At 36.6% G+C, this 24680-nt stretch overlaps 1 protein-coding gene and 3 long non-coding RNA genes across 4 annotated transcripts; all 4 read right to left on the reverse strand.

Annotated features, from left to right (window-relative positions):
* Positions 1-221: 221 nt before the first annotated feature.
* Positions 222-5293, reverse strand: LOC145219901 (uncharacterized). Its single transcript, XM_080087204.1, has 19 exons — positions 4748-5293; positions 4137-4678; positions 3884-3967; positions 3618-3803; positions 3113-3454; positions 2965-3046; positions 2808-2877; positions 2388-2722; positions 2122-2321; positions 1975-2052; positions 1839-1887; positions 1559-1635; positions 1350-1487; positions 1215-1298; positions 1061-1133; positions 829-988; positions 674-741; positions 441-520; positions 222-305 (listed from the first exon to the last, which is right to left on the reverse strand). Exons 11-17 carry the CDS (start codon positions 1876-1878, stop codon positions 717-719), a joined length of 597 nt encoding a protein of 198 aa, XP_079943330.1. The 5' UTR covers positions 1879-1887; positions 1975-2052; positions 2122-2321; positions 2388-2722; positions 2808-2877; positions 2965-3046; positions 3113-3454; positions 3618-3803; positions 3884-3967; positions 4137-4678; positions 4748-5293; the 3' UTR covers positions 222-305; positions 441-520; positions 674-716.
* A 2378-nt stretch (positions 5294-7671) lies between these two features.
* Positions 7672-9903, reverse strand: LOC145218574 (uncharacterized). The gene is made up of 3 exons (XR_013857657.1): positions 9876-9903; positions 9650-9708; positions 7672-7723 (listed from the first exon to the last, which is right to left on the reverse strand). It is a non-coding gene; the product is annotated as an uncharacterized LOC145218574 (long non-coding RNA).
* Positions 9904-13389: 3486 nt separating this feature from the next.
* LOC145220522 (uncharacterized) lies at positions 13390-16029 on the reverse strand. The gene is made up of 4 exons (XR_013858208.1): positions 15892-16029; positions 14865-15010; positions 14256-14396; positions 13390-13529 (listed from the first exon to the last, which is right to left on the reverse strand). It is a non-coding gene; the product is annotated as an uncharacterized LOC145220522 (long non-coding RNA).
* A 2312-nt stretch (positions 16030-18341) lies between these two features.
* On the reverse strand, positions 18342-23136 carry LOC145219198 (uncharacterized). The gene is made up of 7 exons (XR_013857881.1): positions 23077-23136; positions 22249-22386; positions 20799-20877; positions 19761-19937; positions 19436-19581; positions 18907-19013; positions 18342-18478 (listed from the first exon to the last, which is right to left on the reverse strand). It is a non-coding gene; the product is annotated as an uncharacterized LOC145219198 (long non-coding RNA).
* Positions 23137-24680: the final 1544 nt, after the last annotated feature.

Here is a 24680-nt window from a genome sequence, read left to right on the forward strand (position 1 = left end):
CAGTCCATCTTCGTCCGCCTCAATTCACTTGTTTTTCTGTAAAATGAAAATTAAACAGAATCAGGTCGTCATAATTTGCAACATCTTTTACAATATACTACGTTTGAAAAATACAACATGTAAAGACAGAATAAGTGCACGTTTAAACGGCCTTTCCATGTTGGCATCATCAAAATACAATTTATTTAAATACAGTATAGAAATATATAAATTATACTTGCCTTCGGTTTTAGTTCGCGGTGTTCACGAGGAAAAATCCTTAACGTAGAAAGTTTTTGTCCTCGCAAGCGGTGAAGGATAGCCTCCTGCAATAAAGTATGAGTTGTTAGTACGAAGTGAAAGATACAGTGGTGGTGGTGTTTGATATCAAGTAAAGTATCAAATAGAACATTCAGTTTAAAACAGTCAACTTGCTACAAAACAACTCTACTACAACTTACATTTGGAATGATGGTGTTGTAAAATATAAACTGGATCCTTCAGGTTTCGTATGCTTGTCTGGAGGTGGTTTGGCGAACGTCTGAAACAAAACTGAAGTTTGTAGAAGTGTCAACTTTGTAAAATTAAATGGAAGTGTTAACCCACATCAGCGCAACTTAAACTTACATTAAAAATGGGTTATACTTCTACCGTTGCTGACAACTGAGCAAAAACATCAATTCAAACAACTTACAGGCAAGATCCAAATGTGATTCACAAGTAAAAAGATGCATCGTCTACATCCATTCTCCAATACGTCGTCTGTTAAACAAAATAAGATTGCATCAACAATATATTTGTAATTTACAGAAAAAACTTATTTGATTCACAAACTGAGGATGGACTAACCTGTGAAAGATTGGAATATTGGTCAGGCTGTCGCTATCTTTTTTCACTGCTGGATTCATACGGGTCTGCATGACAGCGTAGGTGAGTCCTTTGTGTTCACGAGAGAAAATCCATGACGTATAAAGATTTTTTTGCTTGCAAGCGGTGAAGTATAACCAGCCTGCAATACGATACAAGTTATTAATACGAAGTAAATGAGACAGCCGTTTCGTACGCTGGTTTAGTAAATTACCTATTTCTTGATAAACTTGATGAGGTCGTCCATACAGCTGTGGTTTCTTGTGAGTAGCGCCAGTGTCAAATTTCTGCGAAACAAGTTCAGTATCAAATATAACATTCAGGTTTGTGTGATAGGGTATGAAGAAAGAGTGGCATAATAAAATTACCTGTATATCGACGAACGACTCGATCCCAGCAGTGTTGAATAAAGCAACATTTTCTTGTGTGAGTGGCGCTGGTCGTAGAAGGAACTGCATGAAAAATACAGTATGAAATATAACAAACGGAAAATACAAATGCACTTTAGCGAATACGACTGATAGGAGATTAACTTGCATTTGGGAAGGTGTTGGTACTGTTTTACAATATAAATTGGATTGCTTCAAGTTTTGTTTTCGCACTTGGTTTTGATGCTTGTCTGGTGGTGGTTTGGCGACGGTCTGAAACAAAACAGCAAGTTTATAGAAGCGTCAACTTTGTAAAGTTAAATAGAAGCGTAACCTAAACTCACAATGTTCCATGCGCCATTGAAATAAACTGGATTTTTCCACTGGCTTTCTGATGCTCCGACAAACATCTGCAACAAAACTGACAGCAGCATTCGAGTTTAACGTGCAAGCGTAAAGTTTCACAAACGGTAATATAATTCTCCCGTTGCTGATAACAGAATAGTGTACTAATAGAACACGCCAAGGCAACATGCAAAGAACAACAAAACTTAAGTTATTCGTTGCAGCAACGGGAAAATGCCTGCTTAAAATCCTAGGTTTGCTTGTAAACAGTGAAATTACCTGCAACTTTTTGCCGTAAGTCATTGTTGACATATCCCATCGCCGACGCCTAAAAAACACAAAAGTATCAATCAGCAAAAAAACTTAGCATAACAACATTTGTTGTCACAAAACAGAATATTTAAACAAAACTTACTGCAAAGTAAGACGTGATATAGTTTTTCAGCTTTTGTTTAGTCGTCCCTCATTGCCAACTCTTCTTCGCCATGTGTTACTAAAGAACAAACGACAGAAAAAAACGTAAAAACATCGACTAGCAAAAACATAAATTACAACAACTTACAGGCAAGATCCAAATGTGATTCACAAATGAAAAGATGCCTCGTCAAAATCCATTCTCCAAGACGCTTGTTTCACAAAATAAGATTGCAAATAACACGTCATACAGAAACACTGGAATGTTGGTCAGGCTGTCGACATCTTCACTCGAAGATTTAACTGCTGGATCCATACGTGTCTGCAAGACAGCATAGCTCGAAGGATCTGAACCAAAAACATAAAATAGCATTGTTTTTTAAACTATACCTCTTAAGGTTGTTTGTACTTTACTTCTAAAATGTTCGCAAATGAACCGGATTTCTCCACTGCTTTACTGGCTTCGGAACAAAAAGTAGAAGCGTAAATGGACAAACATCTGCAACAAAACTCATAGCAACATTTGATGTACGGAGCTTGTCAACATTTTTACATATGTTGTGAACTGAAAGAACACGCGTGACATGCAAAATGTAAAGTGTAACATGCCAAATTTGAATACTTGCTATACTACAACTTAACTATTGGGTCTTTACTGGACTTGAGGTCGCAGATTATGCGGGAAACCATTTGTTGATGTTTCCCAAATCCAATCTTCCAGGTGGCAACGTAAGATAATGCCAGAAAACCTGTAGCAAAACGACCCAACATCATGAAATATAAAAACGTATCTAGGTCAACCTCCTGTTTATGTTTTTAGGGGGAAAAAATCACCTGGAATATTTCGGTTGTAAAGTCATCTTTGGTAGTTTCTCATCGCCCAAGTTTTCTTCACAACGAATTACTGCAACAAGATTGACATTTCACAAACCTAGTACCCACAAAGAATCAAACACCAGGACTTACATAAAAAAAACATAATAAAACTCACTGGCGAGGAAAAATTTGATGTGTAATGCAGAAGTGAGAGAGAGAAGTCTGATAAATAGATGCATCATCCGGTCCCAATCTATCTGTTCCACAAAAACGAACACGTACATCAGTTAACCTTTTGAATTGGATTTTGGCACGTAGCATACATATTTACGTCCACATTAGACCAGCGAGATTTCAAATTGACAAGTTTTCTTTTTGGTTCGACGCGACTCTTTCCTGTAAAAACAAAATAAAGCGCAACAAGAAACAAAACGCAGTATTTAATTAAGTTACTCTACGTTTTGATTAACATGCAAAGATAGAATATGTGCACGCTATACTATCTTTACATGTTTATGTCTAATCCCAGGCGTTTCAATATAGGGAATAAATGTAAACATTCACATGCCTGCAAGATTGACGTAAAACAGAAAATTCCATTCATGCAATCAAATGTCCAGTCGGCGGTATAACCATCATTGGATGCACGAAAATCCAAAGCAAGTCTAAAACAAAACAATCCACCATGTATCTACATAGCAGCAGTATCATGTGTTTAGAAAAGCTACTAAAATCTATTGACCACATTGCGTTTCGGTATCGTCGCAGAATCAAACAAGTGTGTACCTTAGTTTACTCTACATCGACATCATAAACAAACAAAGTAACCTGCACATCTCATTCGCCTATCCACCTCCGACACGTGCAGAAGAAGGATGACCGACCGCACGCGCTCAAGGTATGACGGTTTCCTTTTTTACCCTGCACCAATCAGAACGTTTGCCATTTAAACGTCCCAGGGATGTTTATTACCCGTCCATGCCAGGACTTACTGCACCAAATAGTCCGCGCAAACTGACGATAAAAAAACATTAATTGTACAACTTTTACGTATGACAAGTGGTTAAAAAATCAACATACAAGATTGAAATTACCTGCATAGGCCCATCTTCACCAAGGGCGCTGTTCAACCGTCCAATTGCATTGTACCAACTAAAGAATGCGATGTCTGGGAAAAACTACAAAAATAAGAATAACATTGCTATGTAAAGATTGGCCTCTCTTAGCAAACTTACAATATTAAAAAATAAATAAAAGGCCTGTTGTGAGTACCACTCCTCTCTTATAAATCGTGCAAAAGTCAAACACCTAATTAATTTGTCGCTAATTTATTTCGGTCAAACTTACTTTTTGATAAATCTCCCCGTATATTGTTCCAAGCAACAACATGCACCTGGTTGTTGTGTCAGGCAAGTTGATTCGAGCAGTGGGTCGTATCTAGGATTAAATATATTGACAAATTGTACAATGTTTTCGATTCACAAAACCCTCACCAGGTTTGTTTATTACTGATAGTCATAACACACGTGACATGCACAAGACATTGTGCAACATGCCAAACCATAACTTATACACTTCGTCGTAAACTATATGTCTCAAATTATGCGACAAAAAAGGTTAACTTAACTTTTAATCAGTTCGGTGTTAAAGTATCTTCCATTTTGGTCCTTCGTGCACACGGTTCATGTCTTGTTGCCTTCCTATAAAAAGAAAAGCAAACGCAGTACCAAGAAACTTAACACAGCATTTAATTTAATTGACATTATACTGACTAAATAACATGCAAATATGGGACATGTAGAGATACAAAGAAGACTCAAATCACTAACCCGTCTTAACTGTTGGCCAAGGATTCGTCGGTCCTACTGGACAGCATAGGTGCGAAGGCTCTAAAGGGAAATATAAGCAATAATTATCCTAAGCATTTGACAAACCATCCTAACGCTGGAGTTGTTTACCTACATCCAACATGTACGCGTATCATCCGGATTCCTTGCAGGTTTCCATGCTTTGTAGAAACTTTGATGAACAAACGTCTGCAACAAAACTTACAACAGGACGGATGTTCAAACCTAAATGAGACTAAAGTACATTTGATTTAATGGATTGATTATACGCTTACTTATAGTCAGAACACACGTGACATGCAAAACATTCAGTGCAACATGCCAAACCACCGGGTGAAGTTTGAATTCGCTATGTTACAACTTAAAAACTAGATCTGTCATGAACTGTGGGTCGTCAACTCTGTGTTAAGCTTTGCAAAACATAAAAAATAATTTAACTTAACTTTAATCAGTTTGAAGTCAATCTTGGATCTGCGGGTACTTGATTAATGTCTTGTTGCCTTCCTGAAATAAAACTAACAGAAGCAGAACTAAGTAGCGCTATGCATAGTACTAAACCTAGTTTACTTCTAGTCTGTTTTACACCGATGCTGACTATCTGGTAGTCGGAACACACGTGACATGCCAAACATTAAGTGCAACATGCCAGAATGCAAAGATGAATTCTTATCATACTACAAGAAATAAAATTACTTCATTAGTAGCAATAAACGTGCGATAAACCAGAGCCATGGAAAACTTTAAAAATCAATTGAACTTAACTTTTATCGGTTTGGTCAATCTCGATTCTCCTCCGAGTACATGATTCAGGTCTTGTTGTCTTCCTGAAAAAACAAAAGCAGAAGCAGAACCAAGAAGCGCTATGCATAGTACTAAACCTAGTTTACTACAAATCTTTTACTAACACCGATGCTAACAATCTAGTAGTCGGAATGCACGTGACATGCCAAACACAAGGTGCAACATGCAAAAGTGAAATTCTTATTATATTTGTACAACTACTTCAACAGTAGCCTACTTAACTTCAATCGGTTTGGTTACAATTTCCATCTTGGCTCAACGCAAGACAGCACAGGTCGATGGTTAAACATTGGACAAAGGATTGTGCATCTACGGGTATTCAATTACATCAGACATCTCCGCATATGAACTGAATTCCTCCGCTGCCTTTGCTGGTTTCGAAAATTGGTATATAATTGATGAACAATAGACTGCAACAAAACTAACAGCAACATTTAAACCTAATTGAGACTAAACTGCATTTGATTTATAATTGTTATCTTACAGATTTTTACATGCTTACTTAGTCGGAACACACGTGTGTGACATGCAACACATGCTATGATATTCATCGTACCAAAGCACCATTCACCTCGGTATAGACAACAGACTAACAACTATAGATCTGTCATTACTTGTGGGTCGTAGGAAAGTTTACTTGAATCATTTGAACTTAACTTGAATCTGTTTGAAGTCAATCTTGGTTCTTCTCTGGGTACTCTTATTGTTGCCTACCTGTAAAAAGAAAAGCAGAAGCAGAACCCGAAATCTGAATCTGAATCGAAAAAGCTACCTTATAATGGGCTAAAACATGTGAATATGTGAAAACAGTATAAGTACACGTTACACTGTCTTCCCATCTTCGATCATTAATGTAAGGTAATCACATGAACATAACTTGCGTTTTTATCACGAAAATTCGCCGAGCAATGCACTTCTACCAATACCGCCAAACGAATAGTCACGCAAAAACACATGACATGCAAAAAAACGAAGTGCAACATGCTCAAGCACGGGCTAGCTATTCGGATGAACATGGTAGAAGTGCTAACCTTAATTCATTGCTTATGTCACACTAGTTGCACAAGCCGACGCCGTTGAAAAGCTACTGAAACTTGACAAAGTTATTGGGTTTACATTATATGTATGTGCGATATTTTTACCACATACTTTTTGAACGCTTTTGTTAAAGAAGTTTACTTACACTGCCGCCTTCCATATCTGTGTCAAAATATAGCTGCGGTTTGTGACCGAAATCTGAAACAAAATCAACAATAGTTCAATAAAAATAATTAAATAAATAAATAAAAATAAACCAGATTCTTCATCTGATTTTAATGACCCTGAATCGTCGCGGTCGTTTTACTTGAAAGGAGATTTCAATAATAAGAAAAGAATTACTAAAAATAAACCATTTCAATATTCAGAAAAGCTGAAACTCTTGTAAGGAACAAGTTACCTTAAATTCGAAGGACTTGTGCCTCGCATTTTAGTTCCATTTCTACACGGAAAACGAACGTCGCGTATCCATTTGTACTGCATGAAAGAAAAAAACAGCAGAGGCAGAAACGTTTGAAAAGTTACTTTAGCATGTTCTAAAATGTGTCAACATGCGAAGCCAGGGTAAGTGCACGTTACACTGTCTTCCCATCGTACACCAAAGTTGTAGTAACTTAATAAGGTATATTATATGTTTACGTGAACTCCTTATTGCCAGGTTGGTCCGGCTGTTCATGACGCAATAGCCTTAAACGCCACCATAAACAATGACGTATTCAAACTTCGGAACGAAAATTTGCCGTGTAACAAATAATCGAATTACTAAAACTTCAATTTACGCTTTTTGTTTAAAAAAAATCGCCCTTTAGTGTACTTCTACCAATGTCCACAAACGAATAGTTACCCCAAAACACACGACATACAAAAAATAAAGTGCAACATGCTCAAGCACCGGGATAGCTATTCGCATCAACATTGTAGAAGTGCTTTTATTCGCTGATTATGTCACACTATTTGCATCGACCGACTACGTTTGAAACATTATGCAACTGAACACGCTGACGATGCTTTCAATTATCTTATCGTATCTTCAGTATTGTTACAACATATTTCAAGAAATAATATAGAACAATAGCATTTACCTGCATAAGTTTAGCTTGCTTTCCATTCAACACAACATCCTTCCACAAGAGTCACCAGTAAAGAATGAGCAAACACCCACAAGAGCAAGGATTGCGACATTCCCTTTTTTTCTTTTTTCCCTTTGGACCAATCAGAGCTCTTGTCTTAAAACGTCACAGTGGCGGTCTAAAATCAACCAATAGCAAGCGTTATTGCACCAATTAGTGAGTTTCGTTTGGGAGTAGGTTAATTGAATCCTTGAGGCCAAGAGTTAGAACGCTCAACGGTCAAAGAGGCATCACGTGACACAGCTTTTGTAACGTGGCAAATGACCACAGCCTAAATGTACGACAAAATATGCATACCAGCAGTAGTTGGAACTGCTTTTCGGCTATGGCTATATCTACGATACATTGAAGTGTAGTTAATAAATACTATTTTTTGCTACTTTTACAAATGAAAAATAGTAGGGTAAAACATCCTAACATGCCCCAGTAATAACTAGTACTAATATACTAATTCAAATATTTTGCGTGTTTTCAGTACAGTCGATTAGTACCTATTGGGAGAGTTTATTTCGATGATTTGTTTTTTTCTGTTAAATCCGTGTTCACACAATATTCACTAAACTCGGCCACATAACGCTATATTGGTGGTGTTGCTAAAGCTTTAGCGGTCATGATGTATGTTTTTAGAGCTCTTCTGGCAATTGTATTTTATGTATCATTTATGCCCGCATTGCCCGTTACTGTTTTGCGCTTTATAACGTAGCCCAACTGAAAGCATTAAATAACCGATGCATTTTGTTTGTTTTTTAACATGAATACATTGCAAAAAGTCATACATTCGCGGCTTTTGAAGGTGCTGACGGTTTGGGTTGTTTTCGTAGGTGACAGTTTGTTAAAATTAAACAAAAATTTAATCTCGTATCAGATACCCATTTTGGACATCTCACGATATCATACAGTATTCTATGCAGTGTTTAGGACCACCACCCACAGTAAGACTAAAACCAAGCGGAACGAAAATATATCATCAAGATAACAATGAGTTTTGCTATCTTTTCCTTCAAGAGAGTGCGGTTTAAAGATCATATCATCTTTACAAAGTAGTTTCAATCTTTAAGAATGTTAAAAGACAGGTTGAAAACGCAAATTGTGTAAATCTTCTTGACCGTTTTACCCCACCGTTCACATTAACACCATGTTTTAAAATCCGAAGGAGTTTTTACACTAAGTTTTGGGTTTTGCCCTCAAAAAAGTATTGTAAGACTTGACGACGATTCCTGTTTTTTTTTTAAACGCACAGAAGTGAATGGCAAATCCCGCGTTTAGAAGTCCTGATCCAGGCCAAGTTTGGTGTGTTTGCTAAGCAACACGTAGCACATTACAAATGCACATAAACTCTGTACTTCCACTTGGTTTGCCCATGATCATGCGCTAATCGGCTCAGTTTGTTATGTTTGATCAGCGGAGCACATTAACGGGTGTTTGCAACAACGAGGGTATTTCGTTTTTTACATGACCAGAGCTAGATGGTTTATGGACGTGCAATTGTTCATGAAGTAGTAAATCTATTTGAAATTGTAGCGGTCACGTGCTTTTAGTCCATCCACAATTTTGGCACATTGGTTTCGACCTTTTTGCCTTCGAGGACCCTTTTCGATACTGCTACTAATTGCGGACCCCTAGTTAGGTATTTTTGTCTTTTTCCATTAACAAGCAACCAAAACATGGGTGCATAAAATAGCAACCACGTTCGTTCCAGGAACAAAATCTCAATCCCTTTGTTTGAGTTGCGATTTCGGGAATCAACAAGAAAGACTTGTTGCAGTGTGACGTCGTTTTCTACTGACAATTTACGTCTGTTGCATAACAATGAGATCAAATGTCACAATGCATTTTGGTTTGTCGCATATAAAGCACATTTTGAAACAATTTTCATGCTATTTTAAAACGCTGAAGAGTTTTTTTTTTAAATCGCGATTTAGCAATCTCGTTGTGCGGGAATTAAGAAGCTGTCGCGGAACCCCCGACAACGCTTTGTGGACCCCTGGTTCGGAATCACTGCTTCAGGCTAAGCATAAAGTAATGGAAAATTTGATAAACTTACCGTACTGTATGCTTTAAGTGCGCAGTATGGAATGGTGGGCGAATGTTAACAAACTTCACCTGCGACATAAAAATACAAATCGTTACAGCATTTTCAACCAGAAGTTCCATCTTTCCAACTATAGCACCAGTTAGATTAGAATTAACAGGCCTTAAAATGGCCGTAATCTTACAAACCAATTAATTCCCATCTGTTTACCAGCTTCAGGTGGGCATGTATGACTTACAGTGTGAGCAGTTTTGCATTTGTTTTTGTGGAAAATTACCCCGATAGTTTGGTGACCCCTGGATGAAACGTAAATGTTGGGGCTACAAATTTGAGTAAAATCAATATGTGATTGATGACAGTGCTTCCCAACCTTTTCCAGCTCACGACCCACTTTTAAAAAAAAATTTTGGGCGGACCACCGTTTAATACTGCGACAAAACCACAGTGGGAAAAGAACTAAACTTGGGAAAGAAAAATAGTAAGCGCACAAGCATTTAATGTAAAGCCTGAGCTTGATGATTTAATATGATGAGATCAAGTGGGAGTCTAATGGGAGACAAGTTCACATGCAATGCAGCATTTTTTAGTGTGATAGTGTTAAGACTGTTTCATGTGTTCAATTGCGTTATAGTTACTAATACAAGTGCTGTGATGCGACAATTGCAGTTTAAGTACTGTTGTGACGTGACAATTGCAGTTTGTTTGTGTGATAAAGCTTTGTTTAACGCAAAATCTTATGCGGCTTTCGTAGTAAGTAATATTACAATTTAGAGAAACATAGTTTAACTTGAAAGTACGTTCTTACGAACTGTGTAACTTTTTTAAATTACTTGGTATGGTAATAGTTTAAAAATCTTCGCGGCCCACCAGTTGGGAAGCGCTGATTTATGATATCACCCATTTATAGTTCTTAGATATTAGTCACTGTACATTTCATCTATTTCAGGCATTCAACATTTGACCCATCGCTAGATCACTGCATGGTAACTGGGTGGGGACAAAGTATATATAAAACACAAGTAGTCCAACCCATCGTTACGCAATAGAGCTCCATGGACGCCATTTTGTGTCCAAATCAATACAGCAGGTATAGGGAAAAACACATAAATTGTCTGATTTTTACAAACTGGTGGGCTTAAACGCGAATTTGATGGGCAAAATCGAATAAAACTTTTGGGTTCTAGCATTTGAGGGTGATAACGCACGCTGAATGCAAATATTTTGAGTTTACATGAAAAATAAGCGGCTAAATTTACATGAAAAAAGGCAGTTTAGCTTTTATTATTACGGTGAAATGTTAGAACCCAAAATTTTCATTCAATTTGGTGAATTAAATTCGCGTTTAAGATCTCCAGTTTGTAAATATTAGACAATTTATGTGTTGTTTTCCTCTACCAACTGTATCATTTTGGACACAAAATGGCTCCATAGGCTTTATTGCGTAACAATAGGTTGGACAACTTGTGTTATAGACTTTGGGTGGGGACTATAATAATTGCCACACATGGTCATAAACAAATGATTTAATCCTGTTGTAAAAAAATTTGAAAGTGTACAAAAGTGCACCAACCTGCATTTGCGCTCATCAGGTGCAAAATTGACAGATAGAGAGACAGTGTTTCATGATTTGAACTCTTTTCATGGATGTATCAGCTGATGGTTGATTGGCGATATCATTACTGCTTTAGTGATAATCTCGACATTTTTTCTGAAATGCCACATACAAAAAGTTCATTTGAATAGAGCATAACCATTGCCACACATCAATAACAAATTGCACACATTGCCATAAACCAGTGGTTCCCAACCTTTTTTGTTACATTCCCCTCTTTGCCCATTTTCGAACTATTCATTCCTCCACATAAGAAGACAAACAAATATAACATAAAAAATCATAGCAATTTGAAATACACCTTATAATTAGGGAGGTCCATTTTAGAATCCTTTACAACCAGATCCAAATTATAATGGACATCCCTATAATGTATGTACAAAAATATTCTGTAACATTTTCAATGTAATTTATTTTACTGTTTTTATGAAATTCCTCCCCTGAACTCATAAAATTCCTCCCTAGGAAGGAATTTCTCCCCGGTTGGGAACCACTGCCATAAACAATCATTACAGCTTCAGTGACGCTTTTGACATATTTTCCTGAAATATATGATCTATTAATTTATCAATCAAGAACATCAAGTATATAAAAATAACATCAAGTAATATTTCTTGGATATTTGTCACTTTAATTAAGTGTGAAAGGGTAAATTGGTTAACTGGGTGTGGGGGTTATAACAATTGACAGACTGCAATGGAAAATCATCTTGTAATAAAAGACAAAAATTCTAATAATAAAATATAAATAAAATAAAGGCATTTTAAAGCATTTGTACAATTGTGAGAGGGTTAGTGGCATAGGCACCAAGTAGGCAGTGGTGGGGTGGCATGGCCACCTTGGGTTTGTAAAGTTCGGTGGCAGCCACTGGGGATATTTTGGTTAGTTTGTTGCAGTATCGTACAAAATATTGTCAAATCTAAAGAAAATTAGAAGCAACTTTGCCTTTAAAAAAGTGTGCTGGTGATTCAGTCACAAAAATGGGGCTTAAAACTGGAAATGTGGGCTTAAAACTTGTTTTGGATATTTTAACTGGAAAAATGGGATTTAAAACTTGTTTTGGATATTATATTTTATGTCCACCATCATGCGTTTTTCTAAAACTGGGTGCCTATGGTTAGTGGGTAAACTGGTTGATGGGGCTACAAGCATTACCACACCTCAATGGCAAACCACATAAATTACCTACATTTTATCTATTTCAGCTTTGAAAATTTAACCAATTGCTAGATTACTGGGTGGGGGCTGTAACAAATGCCACACCTCAATCACAAGTCTCACACAGTGTCATAAACAAATAATTTCACCCTGTTTTAAACCAAAAACAGCGAAAAGTGTACAAAAATGCACCAACCTGCATTTGAACTGCGCAGTAAGCACAATTGACAAATAGAGAGATTATGTCCTGCAATTTGAATTCTAATCATGGATGTATCAGCTGATGGTTGATTGGTGACTAAGCTTCACTGAGGGTTTTGACATGTTTTCCTGAAATGTAACATATAAAAGGTTCATTTCATTGGAGTATAACCATTGCCACACCTCATTTAGAAATGGCAGACTCATCCATTGAAAATAAATTTCATACTGCTGCAAGCACACTTCATTTTTTATTTAAATACTTGAATGATTTTTAACTACTTAGTTAACTGGGTGGGGGAAATAAAAGTTGACACAGCACAATAGCAAATAATCAAAATTCAAATAATTTCAGGCGTTAACATATTTGACCATTTGAAAGGGGGTAGTGGGTGAACTCCTTGGTGGGACTATACCAATTGCCACACATCAATCACAAATGGCACACACTGCCTAACACAAACAATTTCATCGTGTTGTAAACAAAAAAATGAAGGAAAACAATGTGCACCAACCTGTATTGATGCTTTTGCAGCACAGTGCGCATAATTGATGGATATAGAGATTGTGTCCAACATTTAAACTTCTTTCATGGATGTATCAGCTGATGGTTGATTAGTGACATATTTTCCTGAAATGTCACATATAAAAGGTTCATTTCATTAGAGTATAACCATTGCCACACCTCAATGACAAATGACACACACTGCCATAAACAAATAATTTCACCCTGTTTTGAACAAAAACAGTGAAAAGTGTACAAAAGTGCACCAACCTGCATTTGTGCTGTTGCAGTGCAGTAAGAAGAATTGACAAATAGAGAGATTGTGTTCCATGGTTTAAACTGGTTTCATGGATGTAGCATCTAATGGTTTATTGGTGGTATCATTACGGCTTCGGCGACACTCTCAACATGTTTTTCTGAATTGTCACATATAAAAGGTTCATTTCAATAGAGCAGGGGTAGGCAACCCCTGGTACGCATGCCAAGGTTGGCACGCGGGGGGGTTTTCATGGAACGCCAACTGATTTGCGTGTTTATATTAAAGTAACAATTTTACCTGTTACACTGCTTGTGTTCAATTATTATCAAGCCATTGTCTTAAAATTAGCCACAAAACACTCTGCTTTCTCTTTATTATTGGTACCTACTGGCATGAACCACTATTATTTAGAAAAACGTTGGCATGCCAGGTCAAGGTCATTAACATATAGAAATAGCAAGTAAATTGGCATTGCACACCTAAAAGGTTGCTGACTCCTGCAATAGAGCATAACCATTGCCATGCATCAATAACAAATTGCACACACTGTTACATGCAAATAACTTTGTTCTGTTGCAAACTATCCACCCTTCATCCAGGTTAGATTTTACATGAAAATATGACGGATTGACGGATTATTATGAGACTACTTTGTTAACTGGATGGGTGTTATAACAATTAACACTCAGCAATGACAAATGACACAAAAACCTAAATTTAATTATTTGAGGCATTGTTAAACCATTTGACCAATTGAAATGTGGTTAGTGGGTTAACTTCTTGGTGGGACCAAAATAAATGCCATCTCAATCACAAATTACACACACTGTCATTCACCCTGCTTTAAACAAAAACAGTGAAAAGTGTACAAAAATGCACCAACCTGCATTTGTGGTGTTGCAGTGCAGTAAGAAGAATAGTCAATAGAGAGATTGTGATCCATGGTTTAAACTGGTTTCATGGATGTATCAGTTGATGGTTGATTGTATCATTACTACTTCAGTGACGCTCTTGAAATACTTTCCTAAAATGTCACATATATAACGTTCATTTCATTAGAATAGGATATATTATCAGTCAAGAACATCAAGAATATCACTCATTGATATTTCTTGGATATTTGTCACTTTAATTAAGTGCGATGGGTAAATTGGTTAACTGGGTGGGGGTTATAACCATTGACAAACTACAATGGCAAATGATACGAAAAATCTAATTGTAATGAATTACAGGCATTTCAAAAGCATTTGTGAACTGGTGAATGGTGTTACAAGCGAAGCATTACAACACCTCAATGGCAAACCACACAACTTGCCTACATTTCGCTTATTTTAGGCATTGAAAATTTGACCCTTTGCTAGATCACTGTGTGGTAACGGGAGCTGTAACAAATGTGCTATACCTCAATCACAAATGTCACACACTGTCATAAAAAAATAATTTCATCTTGTTGTAAACAAATACAGCGAAAAGTGTACAACCGAGCACCAACCTGCATTAATGCCGTTGCAGCGCAGTAACCAGAATTGACAGATAAAGAGATTGTGATCCATGGTTTGAACTCATTTAATGGATGTATCAGCTGATGGTTGATTGACGATATCATTACGGCTTCAGTGATGCTTTTGAGATATTTTCCTGAAATGTCACCAATATAAATTTCATTTCATTAGAGTATAACCATTGTCATAGCTCAATGACAAATTGCACACAATGTTATAAACAAATAATTTCGTTTTGTTGCAAACCACACACACTTTATCCATTTTAGGCCATCATTCAAAAATTGCCCAATTGCTAAGGGACTAATTCATCAACCAGGTGAGTAGCATTAACAATTGACACCAGCTGCGGGGCGGCCACCATGGATATTTTGGTTTGTAAGTAGTGATATCGTACGAAACATCATAAAAATCAGAAACAATTTTTGTTAAACAAGTGTGCTGACAAAAAAGCAACACAACGTGCTTTGAAACTGCTACCTGTTTAGGTTAGTGTCTTGTTTATGCAGCAAACACTCAATGATTTACCCATGCATAGTTGGTCATTATTGTGCACAATGCCAATGTGTTGTAACAAATGATTATCTCAGGTGATACAATGAACAACAACTTGACGGAACATATTTTAAACGTTGCCCAACCAATCATAAACGATACACGCCACAGCAACGTGCTCCAAACTAATATTATTTCAAACATTCCCCTTTTTTATGACCAATGTTGTGTTTTATTGAAAGTTTGTTTGGCTTTTGAGTTTGAGCTCCTATGGTTACACACATTAATGATGTCATTGCCACATGTATTTTTCGTCAGCCACTTTGCATTTTTGTGAAAACTGGCGCCTATGGTTGACACACAACAATGGCGCATGATACAAACAGTTAAAATTTCATCCCATTAACTCTTGTGTGCTGCACCCAGACACTGCTCCATCACAAATGGTTCAAACTGTCATAAACAAATAATTTCATCCTGTTGTAAACAAATACAGCAAAATTTTTACAAAAGTGCACCAACCTGAATTTGTGCTGTTGCAGCATAGTAAGCAGAAATGACAAATAGAGAGATTGTGTCCCATGATATAAACCCTTTCCATGGATCTATCAGCTGATGGTTGATTGACGATATCATTACGGCCTTCAGTGACACTTTTAATATATTTTCCTGAAATGTCACAAAGAAAAGATTCATTTCATTAGTGTAAGATAAATCATGACTATCAACAGTAATATCACTTTATTTACTTTCTTGGATATTTGTCGTATTAAATTAGTGTGTGGGGTAATTGTTTCACCATTTGGGGTTTACAACAATTCACACATTGCAATGGCAAATGACACAAAAAAATCAAAATGCAATTAACTACAGGCATTTTAAAACATTTAAACAGTTGTGACGGGTTAGTGCAGTAGTTCCCAAACTGTGGGCCATAGCCCAGTACTAGGCCACCAAGACATTTTCAATGGGCCACAGAGCAATTTGAACAGATTCTACTGTAGATATTATGCGCTTTGTTTTGAAAAACATAATATTTGCAAAGAATTCCAAATCTTGTAGCCAAATTTCTGGAGCATGTATCTCATTAAAAATAAATTGCTAGAAATCATTTCGCCTGTTTTTTTTTGTGCCAAAATTTACAGCACATGGTGAGCCACGAATCGCTATTAAATAGACATTAGGGCCACAGACCAAAAAAGTTTGGGAACCCCTGGGTTAGTGGGTTAATTGGTTGATGGGGCCATAAGCATTACCACACATCAATGACAAATGATATGAGCTGCAGACATTTCATTTCAGGCATTGTCAAAAAAACATTTGATCAATTGTTAGATAGCTACTTGGTTAACTGGGTAGGGGGCTATAACTATTACATCACCTTAATCACAAATAACACAAACTGTCATAAACAAATAATTTCATCCGGTTGTAAAAAGGGGGAAAGTGCACCAACCTGCATTTGTGCTGTTGCAGCGCAGTAAGTAGAACTGACAAATATAGAAATAGTGTCCCATCATTTGAATTCCAGAAATTTTACATACAAAAGGTTCATTTCGTTAGAGCTGTAGTTCTCAAACTGTGCGTCGCGACGCCCTGGTGCGCCGTTTCAATTTTCCAAGGGCGTCACAGAATACCTCCATTTCGTGTTTTTTTGTTGTTGTATCAATAAACACAACTTTAATAATAAGTTCCTCATCAACTTTTATTTGATGGTGCGTCGCAAGTCCACAAAACTTTTCCAGAGGCGTCGCAACAAAAAAAAGTTTGAGAACCACTGCATTAGAGAATAACAATTGTCACACCTCATTCAGAACTGGACAAGTAATTTCATCCTGTTGTTGCAAACACACTTCGTTCATTTGAGGCATTATTTTAAAAAATTAACAGTTGTTATGGAACTACTTGGTTAACTGGGTGGATAGTATTAACAATCGACACACCTCCATGGCAAATAACACAAACAGTCAAATAACATCCAATTTGGATTTTGTTTAGAAATATGACCTATTGTAAGGGTTTAGTGGGTTAACTGGTTAATAGGGCTGTAACCATTGTCACACCTCAATAACAAAGTGCACACACTGTTACATACAAATAACTTCGTTCTGTTGCAAACTGCCCACACTTCATCCAGGTTAGGTATTATACAAAAATATGACCGATTATTAGGAGAATACTTGGTTAACTGGGTGCGGGTTTTAACAATTAACACTCAGCAATGACTAAAGACACAAAATATCTAAATTCAATTACTTGATGCATTGTTAAAACTTTGACCAATTCAAATGTGGTTAGTGGGTTAACTACTTGGTTGGGACTAAAACAACTGCCACACCTCAATCACAAATGAGACACACTGCCTAACCAATAATTTCATCCTATTGTGAACAAAAATAGATAATGTGTACAAAAATGCACTAACCTGAATTTGTGCTGTTGCAACGCAGAAGCAGAATTAACAAATAAAGATTGTGACGCATGGTGTGAACTGGTTTTATGGATGTATCAGCTAATGGTTGAATGGCAATATCATTACAGGTTCAGTGATGCTTTTGACATATTTTCCTGTAATGTAACATAAAAAAGGTTCATTTCATAAAACCATTTGTCATGCCTCATTTAGAAATGGCACACACAGTTATTTAAAAATAACATCGTTCCGTTGCGAGCACACTTCATTTATTTCAGAAACTATTCAAAAATTTGAACGGTTGTTACGGCACTACTTGGATAACTGGGTGGGTGCAATAATAATCGACACAGCGCAATGGCAAATAATCAAAATTCAAATGATTTCAGGCAGTGTTAAAACATTTGACCATTTGAAAGGGGATAGTGGGTCAACTTATTGGTGCGAATATAACAATTGTCACACCTCAATCACAAATGGCATACACTGCCTAACACTTATAATTTCATGTAATTGTAAACCAAAAAAATGAAGGAAAAAAATGGGCACCAACCTGCATTTGTGATGTTGCAGTGCAGTAAGCAGAATTGATGGATATAGAGATTGTGATCCATGGTTTGAACTTCTTTCATGGATTTATCAGCTGATGTTCGATAGGCAATATCATTATGGCTTCCGCGCTCTCAACATGTTGATCTGAAATGTCACAAATAAAAGGTTCATTTCAAAGGAATATAACCATTACCACACATCAATGACAAATTGCACACACTGCAAATAACTTTGTTGCATACAAATAATTTTGTTCTGTTGCAAACTCTTCACACTTCATCCAAGTTAGATTTTATATGAAAATATGACTGATTATTATGAGACTACTTTGTTAACTGGGTGGGTTTTATAACAATTAACACTCAGCAATGACAAATGACACAAAAATCTAAATTTAATTATTTGAAGCATTGTTAAACCATTTGACCAATTGAAATGTGTTTAGTCGGTTAACTTCTGGGTGGGACTAAAACAACTGCCACACCTCAATCACAAATGGCACACACTGCCTAACCAATAATTTCACGCTATTCTAAACAAAAATAGAGAAATGTGTACAAAAATACACCAACCTGAATTTGTGCTGTTGCAGCGCATTTAAACTCCTTTCATGGATGTTTTAGCTGATGGCTGAATGGCGGTATTATTACGGCTTCAGTGACGCTCTGGACATACTTCACTGAAATGTCATATACAAAAGGTTCATTTGAATAGAGTATAACTATTGCCACACCTCAAGTACAAATGGCACACACAGCTGTGTAGTAATAATTTCTTCTGTTGCAAACTGCCCACACTTCATCCATTTTAGGCATTATTTTTTAAAAGGTGATCAATTATTGGGGATGGGCAGACCCGAGCATGAAATTTGCATTTTTATGGCCTGCAAACATACGAGACTACTGCTTGAAAGGTTTACAAAAACAAAATAGACTGTTAGTGGAAAATCGCATAGTTCTTGGAACAGGGTTACTGGGTTAACTGCTGGGTGGGACTTTTACAATTTCAAACATCAATGGAAAATGGCACACACTGCCTAACACAAATAATTTCATCCTGTTGTAAAACAAAACACTGAAAAGTGTACAAAAGTGCACCAACCTGCATTTGTGCTGTTGCAGCATAGTAAGCAGAATTGACATATAGAGAGATTGTGTCCCATGATTTGAACTCTTTTCATGGATGTATCAGCTGATGATTGATTGATGATATCATTACTACTTTAGTGACGCTTTTGACACATTTTTCTGAAATGTAACATATAAAAGGTTCATTTCATTAGAATATAACCACTGCCATACCTCAATCACAAATGGCACACACAGTTATGCAGCAAAAATGTTGTTCTTTTGCAAACTGTCCACACTTCATTCATTTCAGGCATTATTTAAAAATGTGACCAATTGTTATGGGACCACTTGGTTACCTGGGTGGGGGTTATAACAACTGACACCCTGCAATTGCAAATGATACAAAAAATCCAAATTCAATCATAAAGGTCATAAATTGTCTGAAACCAGTCAGGTAAGGTTGTAGCCAACATTCGCTGGATTGAAGAACTGTATTTGTGTTGTGAAACAGTTGTCGGCACATTGTGCACAATCTGCCAAAACAGTTGTTAGAATTGTATTGACATATTGGTGGGATTAACTGTGGTATTTTATTTAAAATTGCCTTGCTGCTTGAATATACCAGCTTTAGTAGTTAATGACATTACATATTTAGGGTAAAGTTGTACTTTTATATGAATTAATCTTTGCCTGGCTTCTTAATATAAGTGGTCTGGCAGAAGGTAAGAAAACCAATCTCCATGCGTTTGTGTAAGTACTGTAAGACAACACAATACAAAAAGACAACTAAAATTATCGCCAGACATCGCTGGGGTTAAAAGCCATTTTGTAAAACCTATAATTGTAATTAAAATGAGTTTGCATGAAACCGCCCTGATCAAGCTGAGTTCAGAAATCTGTCCCATAACGCTTCAAAACTCAACACAGTCCAGAGTTTTACCAAAACTCTTGCCTTAAAGAGCAACGAAAAGCATACAAACAAAATGGCGGTGCACCGTGGCGAACTGCATGCAGCGGCAGCGCTGTAAATGGGGACAAATAATAAGTTTGCAACTTGACAGCACTACCAAATCATAAAAAACATGCAAGAGTTTTGGAAGAAGCATGGATCTGAGTATTACTTTTAAAACTTGATGTTAGGGTTTCAAAATTTGGATCACACCAGATTGGTCAGATACGTATAGTTGGGTTAATTAATTATAAAACTTGTTTCAAACCACAAAAATTAATGAAGATGTAAGTTTTTTAAACAAAATGTTTGCGGCGTGTTGGTCAATTGAAAAAGTACTTACACAAAACACATGTTAGTGTTATTGTAATAAGTATAACAAAAAAGTCAAACTTGTTTTTCCTTTATTGTGATTCAAACTTGTTTTTCCCATCATTTGTGTTACCTGGTGGGAGGTTTGGTCAGCCAGGAAAATCACCCCTGTTCGCTTAAAGGTCGTTCCCGCTTGTTTTCTTCCCAAAAAGCTGTAGATTTAGAGAAATGAAATTTGTTGGATATTCATAATCTGCGATCTAAACACATCCAGGATAAGTTTAGTAATGTGCACTAACCAGTATTTGTGTAGCTCTATTGTGATGTGTATGACATAGCAAACTCTACATACAACTCGGATTTATTTCAGACATTGTTTGAAGTATGTTCTATTTAATGTTATATTTTAATAGATAGCAAAATAAAGTGAAACACAACAGTTGACACCTTTAAATGGCAAATTTTACAAGTTGTTAAAATGCCATATAATTTACACATAGTTAAAAAAATCATCCATTTTAGGGGGTAAATCGTTGGGCTACAGGGTTAAACACAAGTTCCACAACAATTGACAACATAAAATGCGTGTTCTACAAGCTATACAAATTTCAGCCAATTCCGACACTGCTTAAAAACTCACCCATTTTAGGAAACTGATGGGATAAATGTGGGGATCAAGAGGTTAAACACCACAATCCACACCTGTAAATGGCATATTCTACAAGCTATACAAATTTCAGTCAATTCCGACACTGTTTAACAAATTTTGGGGTCTGGTGGGGTAAATAATGCGGTTCTACAACCAAACATATAAAATATGGCACTGCAATGATCGAATGGACAGTTTTGTAAAGTTTTGTCCAAATCTGCCAATGTCTACAATTTTGACCACTAGAGGTGTTTTGAGCAACAACCACTAATGCATTTGGCGTCATCAGGCTGTTAACACCCCCCTAACTGCCAACCGCAAAAACATCCACTATTCCACCCACAAACACAAGTTAACGTATCTCTGGTTTCCTTTACAACATTGCAGAAACCTTCGTTTGTGGTGCCATGCAACACATTTTGCACATTGGGGTCTAGCAGGGTAAATAATGGGGTTATCATGATAAACGAAGCAGATGACACATCTACATAACTATATCTACAATCTGTGAATATTATTTTCAAATCCATTAAACATTTCATGGCAAAAGAAAGTGGTCAAACTTCAGAGGGGAAAAAGATAAAAAACAAATCTGGTAAAATCCTTCAGGAAAGGGGATCCATAAAAATTCATGCTGTTGAAAACTGCCAATGTACTTCATCCATTTCAGGCATTAATTTAAAATTGACCGATTGTTATGAGACCACTTTGTTAACTAGGTTATAACAGCTGACACTGCAACCGCAAATGATACTAACAGTCAAATTTCATCCAAATCAAACATTGTTTCGAAATATATATAAGCTTTTGTGAGGGGCTAAAAGTTTGACGGGGCTGTAGCCATTGCACACCTCAATGGGAAATGACACAAACTGTCAAAAACAAAAAAATCATTTTGTTGTAAAAAAAGAAAAGGTGTACAAAGTGTACCAACCTGCTGTTGCAGCGCAGTAAACAGAATTGGCAAATAGAAAGATTAAGTCCAATAATTCTAACTCTTCTCATGTATGTATCAGCTGATGGTTGATTGGCGATATCATTACAGCTTTAGTGAACCTTTTGTGACATTTTTCTAAAATATCACATATAAAAAGTTTCATTTCATTAGAATAGGATCAAATTATTAATGAAGAACATCAAGAATATCACTCATTTATATTTAATTGATATTGGTCGTATTAATTAAGTCTGAGGGGTTAATTGAGATATCGAGGTTGGCACGCGAGGTAGTTTTTCATGGCACGCCAACCGATTTGCGTGTTTATATTGAAGTACTAATTTAAACTGTTGCACTGCTTGTTTTTAGTTTTTAACATACCATTGTCTTAAAATTCATAGTGATGGGACGGGTACCCGGTACTCGGTATCGATGGTATCGAACGATTTCAGTGGTATCGATACTCGTACTCGGTATCGAAATATTTTGTCTCAGTTTTCGATACCAACGTGCGAGTACCGAAGGCCGATTTACACTATAAGAACACTGAAAACTTTGTGCCAATATATGCTTCGGACAGTACAAATTTGGGAAAAAGTTCCGCCAGGTTACGTATTTTTTTCGCTATCGTATGGAGATTACTTTTTTGGCATGTGTGTGTACACGCCTGTACCCCGACCATGGCAGATAAATTAGCCAGTGATATACAACCAAGTACAACACTGTACTTAAGTACTCTGTATCGAAGGTATATACATGTGGTACTCGTACTCGGTACTCGCTTCAAAACATGGTATCGTCCCATCACTAAAAATTCAGCCTTACATGCACAAAACACTCTGCTTCCTCTTTAATATCGATATCTGCTTGGCACGCGAGATCATTAACACCTGGAAATAAAACGTAAATTGGCATGCGTCGCCTAAAAAGTTGCCGACCCCTGGGTTAATTCATTACCTGGTTGGTGGGGCTATAGCAATTGACGGACTGCAATGGCAAATGACACAAAAATTTTGAATGCAATTAGTTACAGTCATTTTATAATATTTAAACAATTATGAGGTGGTGAGTAGGTTAACTGGTTGATGGGGGTGTAAGTATTACCACACCCCAGTGAATGACAAATGCCTACATTTTATCCACCAATTGCTACTTGGTTAACTGGGTAGAGGCTATAACCATTACCACACCTAACAAAAGCCACATATTGTCATAAACAAACAATTTCATCTTGTTGCAAAAAAAGAGAAATGCATACAAAAATGCACGACCGGCATTTGTGGTTTTGCAGTGCAGTAAGTAGAACTGACAGATAGAAAGATTGTGTCCATGGTCTCTTTTCATGAACTCATGATGTATCAGCTGATGGTTGATTGGCGATTTCATTACGGCTTCACTGACGCTTTTGACATATTTTCCTGAAATGTCACTATAAACCAAGGACATAAACAATAATATCACAAATTTATATTTCTTGCATATTTGATGCTTAGTTAAGCAAGAATTTATGCTGTTATGTTGATGTGTGAGAGGTTCATCAGTGAAGGGGTTGTACCCTGCAATAACATTCAACACTTTGGGGGCTAGCGGGATAAATACTGGGGTTATCATGATAAAAGAAGCAGATCTACATAACTATATCAACCATCTGTGAAAGTTTTATCAAAATCCATTAAACATTTCATGGCAAACAAAGTTGGCCGGAAATCAGGAAAAAAAACAAATCGAGTATATATATAAAATCCTTCAGGAAAGGGGACCCATAAAAATTCGTTCAGTTAAAAACTTTCCATACTTCATCCATTTCAGGCATTAATTTCAAATTTGTCCAATTGGTATGAGACTACTTGGTTACCTGGGTGGGGATTATAACAATTGACACTACAATGGCAAATGATACATTTAAAGCAGTCAAAATGTCATCCAATTCAAACATTGTGACAAAATATAACCCATTATAAGGTGTTAGTGGGTTAAAAGTTTGGTGGGGCTGTAGCCATTGCATACCTCAATGGGAAATGGCACAAACTGTCAATAATTTCATCTTGTTGTAAACAAAAAGAAAAGGTGAGGAATTTTAGGCATTATTTTAAAATTTGACCAAATGAACAGGGTTACTGGGTTAACTGCTGGGTGGGACTTTTACAATTCCAAACATCAATGGAAAATGGCACACACTGCCTAACACAAATAATTTCATCCTGTTGTAAAACAAAACACTGAAAAGTGTACAAAAGTGCACCAACCTGCATTTGTGCTGATGCAGCATAGTAAGCAGAATTGACAAATAGGGAGATTGTGTCCCATGGTTTTAACTCTTCTCAGGGATGTATCAGCTGATAGTTGATTGGTGATATCATTGTAGCTTCAGTTAAAGTTTTGTGCCCTTTTTTCTAAAATATCATGTATAAAAAGTTGATTTCGTTAGA

The sequence above is a fragment of the Phallusia mammillata genome, chromosome 3 (assembly GCF_965637545.1).
Source record: "Phallusia mammillata chromosome 3, kaPhaMamm4.hap1.1, whole genome shotgun sequence".
Taxonomy (NCBI): domain Eukaryota; kingdom Metazoa; phylum Chordata; class Ascidiacea; order Phlebobranchia; family Ascidiidae; genus Phallusia; species Phallusia mammillata.